This window comes from Nymphaea colorata, chromosome 2 (assembly GCF_008831285.2).
Source record: "Nymphaea colorata isolate Beijing-Zhang1983 chromosome 2, ASM883128v2, whole genome shotgun sequence".
Classification (NCBI taxonomy): Eukaryota; Viridiplantae; Streptophyta; class Magnoliopsida; order Nymphaeales; family Nymphaeaceae; genus Nymphaea; species Nymphaea colorata.
The window spans coordinates 30,420,868-30,433,551 of record NC_045139.1 but is presented as its reverse complement, the minus strand read 5'-3'; the positions used below and the strand labels follow the sequence as shown (position 1 = coordinate 30,433,551).

At 38.3% G+C, this 12,684-nt stretch overlaps 1 protein-coding gene across 1 annotated transcript; it reads right to left on the bottom strand.

The window, feature by feature from the left end:
- Positions 1–6,382: 6,382 nt before the first annotated feature.
- Positions 6,383–7,856, bottom strand: LOC116247552 (transcription repressor MYB6-like). Its single transcript, XM_031619726.2, has 2 exons — positions 7,670–7,856; positions 6,383–7,343 (listed from the first exon to the last, which is right to left on the bottom strand). The coding sequence occupies exons 1-2, from the start codon at positions 7,800–7,802 to the stop codon at positions 6,580–6,582; spliced, it is 897 nt and encodes a 298-aa protein (XP_031475586.2). The 5' UTR covers positions 7,803–7,856; the 3' UTR covers positions 6,383–6,579.
- Positions 7,857–12,684: the final 4,828 nt, after the last annotated feature.

Below are 12,684 nucleotides of genomic sequence, written 5' to 3'. Positions count from 1 at the left end.
TGTATTAAGAATTTGACTCCTAATACTTTCATACTCAGCTCCTAATCCTGCCAACAACTTAAAAATTTTGTCTTCCTCAAACCGAATTTTGTATATATCAGGATCAGTCGTAACTGGCCTATATTGCAGAAGTTCATCAAACCGGCTTTTGAGTTCTCCTATGTAAAGGTTCAGTGGTTTGTCTCCCTTCATAAGATTGGCAATCTCGACTTGAATTTGATAAACCCGAGCAAGATTATTCTGTTCGGAAAAAAGTTGCTTTAATTCATCCCAAATTTCCTTTGCAGTCTCTTGATACATAAATAAATTCGCAATAGAGGGCTCCATGGAGTTAATGAGCCAAGACATCACCATATCATTTTCTGATTGCCAATCGTCAAATTTGGGATCTGACCTGTCTGGAGGGCTAATTTTCCCTTTTATGTATCCAAACTTGGATCGCCCGCTTAAAAACAACCGAGCCGCCTTTGCCCAACTTAGATAATTGGCACCATTCAAAAGAGTATTGGTAATTTTCAGAGGTTGACTACTTTGCTCGTTGTTATTGAAACATCTTATGTTATCCGTAGCCTCTTGTCTTTGTTGTTCACTTGCCATCAGGTTATAATTTCACCCAGAAACGACAGGAAAAAAAAAGGAAGGAAAGAGCAATAAGGCAGAAAACCGACCTTGGTGCAACAGGGAAGGGCAAGAAAAATCAGGCAGAACTTAGAAAATCCAGCGTTCCTTCCTCACGGCTTCATAAATCCTGAAACGTCTGAATAAAGTTGCACAAGAATCACCGTCGAGTGAAAATTTCAGCAGTGCTCCTGTTATAAAGTTCCAAAAAACAGGGTGCGGTGGAAGTAGGATTCAACCCTGTCACGCGCAGGTGGAGATGTTCAAAGAACAGGGAATAGGCGGCCGGAAATCCTTCGATTTCGGCCGGCTCCGGCACCAAGATGGGTCGAGCTCTGATGCGATGGAAAGAGGACTACCAGGTGATGTTCCCTGTCTGATTTCACGGCGAAAGGTGATCTGTGGAAGTAGCGCCGATTTTTCAAAGTTTGGGGCAGGAAACGGTCGACAATCCCCTTACGCAGGAGAAGAAGCAAACCAGCGGCCAGATTTTGATTCACTCCGGACGGCTTCGACGTCGATTCAGCACAAGATTGGGTTCTTTGGAACCGTAGCAAGCCCAGGGTGTAACCTGAGCAAAAAGAGGGCCGAAAGAAATCCGTGCCGGCGACTGCGTGCAAATGAACAGGCGTGCTGGAAAAAAGTGGCAGAAAAAAGGGCGGCCGGAAATCGTTCGATTCCGGCCAGCAGGAAGACTTTCCGGTGGCGAGATCGGTCCCTTTGGATTCGCCACTCCCCAGAGGTGTTGTCTGAGGTGTTGTCTGAGAAGTTTGGCAATAGACGGTCGCTGGAGACAGCGCTGGCGAAGTGATGAACAACCGCCAGAACGAACACGTTCGTTTCAAAAACAGAAACCTTGTTTTCTTGGCAGGCGCCGACTTCAATATCGCAGAACCCGCTCTGATACCATGATAAAAAACGTGATAAAAAACGTGAGAGAGACAATCATACAAGAGAACAGCACAATTTACGTGGTTCGGCACTACGGCCTACATCCACGGAGGAGGAAGAAGACGATTTTTGTATTCACTCTGTTCTGTTACATTCTAAGGGAAAGAGGGTTTTTATACAGGAAGATAACCACGAGAACGGCTACTTTATCTTTCCAAAAACTAGGAGAGGACCTCTTTCCCTTTTTTAATACAATCACAATCTAATCCTAACGGTAGGATATTGCTGATTGATGGCAGTATCAATCTTCTTCCATAAATCTTGCAACACCAACTGTTATGTATTTAAAGTTAATGGCGGCCTTCCATGGACTTTGTTCTTGTCGTTTCTATTCTGTGTTGATTTTCCATCTGGAACGTTTCTTGCATGAAAATATTGCACCTCATAGCCGGCTTTTTGTCCTAACACTGTCAATTCTCAAAGAAGCTGGTGCCACAGTGACGTAGTTCGTCGATGCTGGTCTGTTTTCTTTCAGCAAATTGGATTCTAAGAACTGCATTTTCTTGCAGGCTTGGAGATTGCACAAAGTTTAAATAGCTATGAGTGTTGCGTTGTGATTTATAGATACGATTGCAACTCTTGGAGCTTTCATGAAGTAGGTGAATGACCAAGGAAGATGAGACGTCAAACTCGTGTTTGGATGCCGCCTACATGGTATGCAAAGTTGTAGAATTGCAGCGGAAATGCAACAAACAATTTATCGCCCCATTCTTGGACATTGTGAATTCCTGTTAATATCTTTTTCTCCTTTTCAGGTTTTAGTGAAATTAGCAACAAAAAAATTAGGGGCTATTGCAGACTAATATCTGCTCATCTACAATTTTTTTTGGCTTTGTTAATCACCTCCTTAAGTCATCAATTAGAACAAGGATTATGATAAAGGAAAGAGTATATGCATGAAGATGAATAAGTGGCATGTGATTGAGACTATACGAGTCTACGATCAGTTAACCATATTCATTTTTTTGTTTCTTATAAAGATTTGAACCAGATTTGATCATGAACAAATCAAAGACATATTCAGATTCCAAATTTGAAATCCAATTTCACAATTTGTACATTCACATTCGAATCCAGATCCGTTTGAAGCTAATCTGGGCGACTTTCAAAATGTAAGAGCATTAGATATATGTTATTTATTTAAGATTATTTTCAACCTGAATCCGATCCTATATTTATATATATCTGAATCTGAATCCTAGTCCACTCGCACGTAATTCTTAAATCCGAATTCGATTTGGATATTAAATTTTTTTGTATATCTTATTTTTTAAGAACAGTTTGGTCGGACTCTATCCAAATCGAATATATTGATATCCTCATACAAATATATTGACATCCTCATAAGAGTCCATTCCCAACTCTTTTAAACTACTCGTGTTATTATTATTATTATTATTATTATTATATATATATATATATATATATAGGCATATGAACCTTAAGCGGACATGAGTACATGCATGTAGCTGCACACACACAAAATCCGATAGTTTCATGGATGTTGGAAGCGATTCTTGTGAATAAATATCCTATATTCAACCAATAGGTAGTATTTGTTTGAGGATATGTTCACAAGAATATTTAATCAGCTTGACCTACACCCAGCCCAGTTAGGTTCGTCAGCGCACCCAGCTGAGCTCTAGGTCAGGAATTGATCACTGGCCAAGTGGGTCCAGTGGGTATGAGCTGAAGCCGAATAAATATTGATGTCGTAGGCCAGCCAATCTTGCTCCTATGTGGACGCTATTGGTTTAAATGTTTGCTATTTCTATAAATTTTGAGATTTCCCTCGTTGGGCATAGAATGATTCTTGGGTTTGTAGCTTTTTATGCAAAGCACCCGTGTTTAGTTATGTCTAGGGATGTACAATGAGCAAGCCGAGCTCAAGCTTGGCAAGCTCGAACTCGACTTGAGTCATGCATAACTTGGCTCTAGATCAACTCAAGTTTTATGACGTAAGCTTGAGCTAGACTCGTTTAATCTTGCACTCCTATATATATATATATATATATATATATATGTGTGTGTGTGTGTGTGTGTGTGTGTGCCAATGTACGATGAACTTTGTTTCTTCTGATAAAATAAAGTTAAAATTTTTACATTTTCATTTAAGCTATTTTGAGTTTTTGAAATTATAAAGACAAGTTTAGTGTTAAAAGACAAACTCGACTCATTTACAAACTTGAGTTATCATTTAAGCTTGAACTCGACTTGTGTAACTTATGAGTCTAACTCGGGTAAAGTTTAACTGAGCAAGTTTGAGTCTACAAATGCAATGTATACAAAACATTCACGTTCCTCTGAACTTGTAGTTCTTACCACCAAATTATGGTTGCTTTTAAAGTTAAAAATATTAATTGTCAAGAGAATTGAAGTGAAGAAGTTAATAGATGTTAGCAGATGGCTAAAAATTAAAATTCATCATTAAAAATACTGCAAAACCACTGCTAAAAACACTATAAACTGTCACCGTATGCCATGAATTGTCATTTAATACTTGTACGACTAAAGACTTAATTTTAACAGCAATGCTTAATTTTTTAACCACCCGGATACATCCGCCAGCTAGTCAATTTCAATTCCCCTAATTGTGTTCTTGGGCGGTACATTTACCAAGACCATCTTATAGATCATTAATTAAATTTATTTAACAACTTCCAGTCAATCCACATAATTCTTACATGTTATTTAAACTTTCACATAGTTGAATAAGCAAAAAAATTAGTAAATTCTTCCACAAATCTTAGATTCAATACTTATAATCAGTTCACATAATCCTTAAATTTAAAAAGTTTGCTCCGAAAGGAAACTTTTGTTAAGCAGAAATTAGTAATAATCATAATTTCCAATATTAACCCATAAATGTAAATTATGGTCAAAATGTCGGCGCCTAACAGGAACGTCCCAATGTTCTACTTTTTGGGGTGAGCGGCATTTTTTGGCATTTAGTCAAAAAGAAAAAGATAGACAATTCAATCATTCTACGTGAAAATGTAATTTTTTAACACATGAACGGAATTGTTTGTCATTTTCTAATTTTAACATGCATGATTAAGACCCGAACACATGACCTGCCACCCCAAAAATGACACTTTATTTGGATGAGAAGTTTCCAAAAAAATCCTGTTACTAGTACATAAATGGAAGCACCTATATAAAAAATGAATATGTAATTTTTAAAAATTTCCATTTTGCATACATAAAAATGTCAAAAATTATATTTCAGCATTTATCAAATTTAGTTTCTCCAGTAAAAAGAATTCCTAACTCCGCCTCTCATTGACGATAGTACGATACTATCTGCCATGATTTATATCGTAGACTTCTTCTCAAGAATTTCTGTTGCTCTCCAACAACCACGGCAGAAAAGAGGGGAAGAAGAAGATGGTGAGAAAGGTGGATGGTTCAGAGCTCTTTAACGTACTTTCACCAGAAAAGCTTCATTGATTCTTATATACTTTTGATTGACCAATAATGGAGTCCGATTACCTTTTGTTACTGTAAGAAAGATATTACTTTTTAAATTTTTGAATAACTAAATTAATACAGACTCAGTATATATGAAAAATTAACGAAGGGAAATTAATCGCAGTGTTATTCGTTGATTCTTTTTGAAGCATGAATTTCCATGTTCCGAGTGGATTCATTGGGCGAGAACGCTAAAACTGTAAATTGAAATCCTCATAAATTAAATTCAATTCACACATCAAATTCAATTCAGTAAGCTTCGGCAATTTTCATCCACACATTCTGTGTTGGAGAGTCAGAACAAAATTTGTGGGACCTTACATACTTTATTTAACAAGAACAAACTTTTCAAGCTTTATTTTCTTAACCTGTAGAAGCAAAAGCTCAAGACATTTCAATTGTTCAAGAGTTTAGACTTTACAAAGATTTTATTAACTTAGAAAACATGCTCTAGTGTACGATTTGTAGCAAGCAAACTATTTGGTTTATACAATCTTACATATGTATATGCATCTAGACTACAGATTGATGTAAACGACTTGAAAATAAAATTGAATTTTGATAAAGAAGTAAGAACTTATTTATAAGGCTTTGCTTCCTAAGGTCTGTTGATTCCTACCGCACCCTCTTAAAAAAACAAACATACACACACACACTATGCCTAATTTATACTTTTATTAATAAGTAACTCTTCTTTATGGATCCTATACAAGTACCAGACCTATAGGTGCTAGGCTCATAAGCAAACATTTTAAGTCTTGATCTTTTCATGGATGAATAAAAGAAAATCAAGGAAAAAAAAAGATAGGGTGTTTTAATCATTTAGGTATAAAACTTAAAATTTTGACTAAAGGGCACTAATATATATATATATATATATATATATATATATATATATATATATATATATATTACTCAGAAATATTAACATAAAAATAAGAAGTTTTTAAGGTCAATCAATAATTGTATGTGGTAAAGAAGCCAGCGAGGAAGGAAGAGAGGGCAGGCCAAGTGACGGAAAGGAGCTTGTAAAAGGAGGGGGAAAACCAAACCTGAAAGGAAGCAATGGGCGATGATGCATTGACCCGACTGCTGAGCGTCAGGTGGGACAGCAATCGCCCACTGAAATTGATACTCCAACGAAGAGAACATCTATTTCTTTCAACTAAAAGAGTGGGACAGTCGAAAGTCTCAAACTGCGTTTGACCTTCCTTCTGAAATGAAGGGTCACTCTCAAAGAATTGACAATTCCGTATTTGAAATAACTCGAAGCTCCTCAGGGACGTACATGAATACAAGAGATGGATAAAGATTATCCTCCGAGTAGTTACAGTACCTCGATTCCCTTCTAATTATTAATACAGAAAGTGTGTTTCTTGTCTCAGTTATGGCGGCCACCGAATGTGCAGCATTTTTCCACAAATGTGCTCGATTGAGAAAGATTTGAGCCTCAGATTCAGTTGGGGAGAAAACAAAATGAGGAAAAAGAGGGCGGGTTTGAATTATTCTCTGCTTTAGTACATCAGACTGAAGTGATGATCATTCCAGGAGGGATCGAATGAAGGAATCCAAAAGAAGGCTTTCCTCTTCCAAGCAGGTGCCCTGCAGTTGCATGTGCTGCAGCTGTTGCTCTTCTCCACCGACCACCGCCGTAGGGCTCTCCTCCTCCTCAAGCCGGACAAACGTGTCGGCCATTGCTTCATCCAGACTTGCTTCATGGCCGCCGGAGTACTCCCATGGAAGCAATTCATGGCCGACCCCACTGAGCACCCCTGCGTCCCCACAGCCACCACCATCCACCGAATTCATCAGAGGAGGAGGAGGAGACACGGAGTAGCAGCCATGATCACCTCCGTTAGTTTCTAGATCATCGCTATTCGATTTTGCTTGTGCAAGCATCCATGGTGGTAGGACGCTTGGTCTGACTCTAGTCGCCCGAGGAGCATAGACCTTAACGTTGTTGGTGGTGTAAGCTGTGCCTTTCCCCTTTAAGTGGATGAGTTTCTGCTGTGGGGAAGGCGGAGAAGGAGGAGGAGGGGTGAGGTGGGTGCGTGCTTTGGGGGTGTAGGGATCTATTCCTTCATTCCTAACCTTTTTGCTGAGATGGGTGTTCCAGTAATTCTTGATTTCATTGTCGGTGCGACCTGGCAGCCTGCCGGCAATGAGAGACCACCTGTTGCCGAGAAGAGCGTGCAGCTTAAGGATGAGCTCCTCCTCATCAGAGCTAATGTTTCCTCTCTTTATGTCCGGCCTTAGGTAGTTCATCCATCTCAGCCTGCAACTCTTCCCGCATCTCAACAGCCCTGCGCAGAGAGAGAGAGAGAGAGGAATTATAAACTGATTGAACTGAAGAAGGCTGAAAAGTAGACAAGCCATGACTCTAAAACACACTGTCTACACCATATTGAAGAAATGAAAGAAGACAATCCATGGCTCTGAAAAACATACTGTTGTACCTACATAACTTGACAAAAATGAAAAGAGAAACACCAAAGAAGTGTACTTGCACCTAATAAACACCTATAAATTGAAGAAAATGAAGTGGAAATAACTGAACAAGTGCAGAAGCACAGTCAAGAATGAACACGCACAACACAAACATAAATAAGGAAAGGAAAGAATAAATGACCTGCTTTCAGGGGGAGGTATCTCCAATTGCCTTCTCCGTGAATTTTTATATACCTGGTCAGCAATGCATCTTCTCTAGCAGTCCATGGTCCTCTGTGAAGCCCAACTTTTGAGCAACATGGAGCCCTTCCCATCTCTATCTCTCTCACTCTCTCTAGCAGGCACTACCACACTGCATGAAAAGGAGACTACCCGATCGCTGTGCATGTGGTTGCTCTCTTCTACTTCCCCTTTTATTGTTTCCCTCTCCTCTAGCGCCTTCCTGATCAGCTCCCAACCTCAATCCTATGCAATTATTTAGGGTAAATAATTTGCTTTCACGTCTGGTCCTGGTTGCCTTTTCTTTTTCTGAATTCGTTTACTGTAGGTCGCTTAAATGTGACAGAAACTGTAATTGCACACTTTATGGAACTGCTCTTCCTTTTTTCTTGCACTGTGTCCCTTTTTTCTTTTTCAGCAATGATGACAATGCTGTTTCACCTTGACGTCCTTCATGGCTGCCAAGAATGGGCCACAGTCTGCCATCTCCATTGGACATCGATCGCAATAAACTAAGCAATACTTTGCTTGCTAAAGGTGCTTATCGCAGATGGTCACATTGATGAAAAAAAGAATTTACATGCCATGGTAGAAGAAAGGTCGCCTGCCAAATTCCACTCCAAAAGGCATGGATTGAATTCGCAGCCGATGAAAGGGCGCCTCTCGAAAATGTCGTCTACCAATTACCGTTGGCCTTGTTCATTGTAATCTTGCAGCTTTTAAACTTGCTGTGATGACTTATTTTTGTAGTTCTTTTGCTGTTCTAACATCTTGTTTGGGGGCCAAAAATGTTATTGTAATATTTGCCTCTCCCCACTCCAATCAAATCTCAACAAGGAAAAAATCTCATGATATTTTTCAATATATATATTGTTATAACAATATGATACTTTACTGTCCAATGATCAAGTTGTTCTTAGGATCTACAATATCAGGATACGTAGTTTTCACATATATATTTTTTTCAGTTCACAACAATATACACACACGCACAGACATGGCGTGCCCTGATATTCTCTTTGACTGTTGTAGAAAACAGTTTTAAAGATCAATTGAATTGGCAGATTCAGCAATTTTTTGCACAATAAATAGCAAAAAATTAAAAACAATTGGCTTTGGAAAAAATGAACTATATATAAATTACTAAAAAGAAATAAAAATCTTAAAAATATTTTAAAAATCGACACTTGGTATTCTGAATCTTTACCAAAACGAATTGATTTGGCAACCATTCAATAATCAACTCACTTCAATCATCTACTGTCCATCTTAGTTCAGGCATCATGAAAAGAGAGCTGAAGGCCCACCCCCATTCCCTTCCCCATGCCTCCTGGGTCCAACGCTATGTTAAAGCTCTCTCTCTCGCTCTCTCTCCAAAATGTGTTAAAATCGGTCTCATTTAGGAATGATTTTTCAATTCAATACTTCTCATCTTAAGAGATATGCACCATTTATAGCCGAAGATTATGGGTTCGAAGACAAGCGAAGGAAAAAGAATAATACACACACATATATATATATATATAGTGTGTGTGTGTCCGGAAAATGTGGTTTTGCCTCCAAATTGTCATTTTTTGAGACTTTGAATGACATCAAAATTAAGTATAAGAAAAGTCCAGTAGTTTTGACAAACTTGAATTAAAAAAGCAGAGAACCAACAATAAAAGGCACGCAAAGAATCCATTATTCAAAGCCAATTCCAATCCGAGTGCGGCCTGTATAGACCAAACAACCAGAAATGTGAGACCCGAGCGAAAATAATCTTCCAGCGGAAAGTATTAAGTAGATAAAAGAAAACAGGGATTCAGAGCCTCCTAACTACTGACAGAATCACTATATTCCAATAAAACGTAATGAGACGGACACAATTGGCCTACTTCATATCTTGAGACTAGTGAAATTCAGCTTCACTGGATTGGGCCTTGTTTAACTTTATTACTTACGCTGCTCGCACTCCAAAGTTTGCCATTTCATACTCATTTATGGCATAAAAGTCATGTTTAAGGTTAGGAAACATATTATTGGGTCGGGTCCAGCCTAAAGGAGAAGGGGACCCAACTGGTTTTGCCTTTTTTTTTATGCTTTGCGGCATGCTTATTGTATGCGATGCCTTTTCCTATTCAACAAAATCGAAAAGAAAAACACAATCCAAAAAGAAAAAGGGGCAAAACTTTTTTTTTTTTTTTTTTTTGGTGTGAAAGGCACCAAAAAAAGACTGGAAGCTAAGGAGGGACAAAGTCAGGAATTTTTTATTGTAGAGGCCCAAACACTCTTTCAAAATTTTAGCAGGGTCTGAAATATAATTTTTTCATTTTTTTTTATATATGTTCAACAAAAAATTTTATAAATTTTACATGTAAATTTTTCAAATTTTAAAAATGAGATGTGGCCTGCCGCCCCTCCCATCCTTGCATCTGCCATGTCACTTGGGAGAAAAGAAAACCATAGGAAGAGACCTTGTGCCTCCCCCGTCTAAATTCACCCCCAAGGTCATTCTCTTGTTGGGCTCAGGCCCAGATCTGGGTCCTAAATTTTGAAATTGGACCGGCCTAATAAATTATCGGGCCACATTGGTCTGGCTCGAGCGGGTACAATAACTTATTTAAAATATTATGTTTTTTGAAAAATATATATTTTATTATAGTTAATTATATTTATATATTATATTTTTTAGATTTTATATTATATTTTGTGCATGTTTTATTAAAATCGGGCCAACCTCGACTTCCTATCAACCCCGGCAGCCCGATGCCCGGCCCTTCTCACTGCTATGTCCGTGGCTGGCTTTGACTTTCTCAAAGAATGAGCACTAGAAATTGACCACTTACAAGCCATTGCTTCAGCTAACTGTGTCCACCCCTTAGGGCATCCTTGTGTGTGGGCACGAAAAGAAGGAAGAAGAAGAGTTCAAGGGGAAAAAGATAAGAGAAGCAATTGGGAAGAAAGACAGCCTCTTTGGAATTGGGTGAGACCGAACCAGAAATTTTTAGTTACAGCCTTATAGGGAAGTGAACATCTTGTTGCAATGGGTTGGATGCATGTAGGGCTGCAGGGCATTAGTTTGGATCTGATGTGCCTAAATCCAACATCATTACAACAAAACTTTTACAAGTGTGCACACGAGATGGGTGGGCAGTCATCCACACAAGCCCCAAGATAGCTCTAGGCATCAGTGCTGTGATTTTGAGGCATTTTTATATCTACAGCTGAACTGAAATTCTTATATAATGGAAAGCTTGCCCCATCGTTTTGAATTGCTGTTTCATCTCATTTTGAATTGTTGTGTCGTCGCACCTTAATGTTTTATATTTAGAAAAAAAAAATTGAGGGTCAAAAGGGTTGGAGTGTGACAGCTTTGCCTGAAAGCTTATGCTTTGTGAATTTGCTGTTTTCGATTGAAAGGAAGCGGAAAGACCTACTATGTATTAATTTTATCTCTTCATGGTGGAACCTTTTACTCGTAGGGTTTTCCCGGTTAAATTTATATATATATATATATATATATATATATATATATATATATATATATATATACTCCATATTATAAATTAGATACAAATCAGATTTTGTTAAATAGTGCATATCTGGTTTTTCAGTAGTTGATGCAGTATTCTTGACAAGATAGTATGATCCAGTTCCTTCTTTAAAGCCCGTTTATGCTCGTAGCTACAATATTTTAGCCTGCTTATAATTTACGCATTTACATAACATGAACATGCTAAGAGATCAATTTTGTAGAGTCTTCCTAAACCTGCGCTGACTGTCATAAGTCTGATTTTGTGAGTTCTTACAAAATTGTCTTGGATATTATTGCAAGTGTTCTAAGAAGTATGGCTCATGTCTGAAAGCTTAAAGTTGAAGGTCTAAATGATGCCAGTTTTTCTTTTATGGAAATAATAAAACTTGGTTTCGACATGAGCTAGCAATATAAAATTTACTGAACTTATAAAGATGAACCGTGGACAGTGGGTAAACGTGATTCACCTGCAACCTGGTTTAACTTTTTCTGCTATTGCAGGTCACATCTGCATTGCCCACAGCAGCCCATAATTGTTTCGTATTAATACCATAAAGACCTTTTATTTAGTTACACGTCAGTTGCTCCTTTACAACCGTTCACATGAAAGAGGTTCAAGAGTTTTAATTGAAGATTACTATCTTTTGCCCGAAATTTCTAGCTCCGGACGGTCTGCATGGACATTCTTCCAGAAATGTTTTGAAAGAAAACTTAAAGCTAATTCACAAATTTCAGCCGCACATTTATTGGGGAATCAATTGAATTGCTACAACTCTCTTTCTCTCTGTCTCTATCTCTCTCTTCTCCAAGGAGCATAGCGTAGTTGGTCTGCTAAAGGGCATGAGATGAGGTGTGTCTCCTATTATGGGCACTACTCTTCCTTGTGGTATTATTATCTTTCTCTCTTTCACACACATACACATGCATGCACGCACCTATGCACAAAGATGGACCCACTTTTATCTTCCCACTATTTTCCACAGGCGGGCGTAGCTTGACTGCCTGTGCTTAATGCTAAGTTTTACAGGAAGATCCATCTCAAGAAGCATCACCACGTGAGATCTTTCCGGCACTTCTGAAAATTCAGTAGTTGCAGACTTGCAGCGATCCACCGGTGCAATTGCCAAGTACCTACAAAGTTCAGGTCGTAAGTCTAGAAAGAGCAGCCAAGGGACTGTTCCACTATCTGTCCTTCATTCAGATATTACTCAAGTCACCCCGGCTTTTCAAAGCAGTCACTGCATCTGAGTTCAAAGGAGTTGGATGGAGTATGGCAACCAACAATTTGCTCCTCTTTTGGTTGAATCATTAATAAAAGTACCAGGCCTGTAAGAAATCATCTTGCCCATCCATGTTTTTATGATGGGTGTTTGGGAGAAAATTAAATAGAAAAAAGGAAACAGAGTATTAAAGTCATCTAGCTCTACTTAACAATTCTTTTCCTTTTTTTTCAACCATCA

Bases quoted from the DNA above. Each gene is read 5' to 3' on its own strand.
- LOC116247552 (XM_031619726.2), bottom strand. From the start codon at position 7,802: ATGGGAAGGGCTCCATGTTGCTCAAAAGTTGGGCTTCACAGAGGACCA. The intron at 7,344-7,669 runs GTCATTTATTCT...CTCTCTGCGCAG, and splicing joins ATACCTCCCCCTGAAAGCAG to GGCTGTTGAGATGCGGGAAG.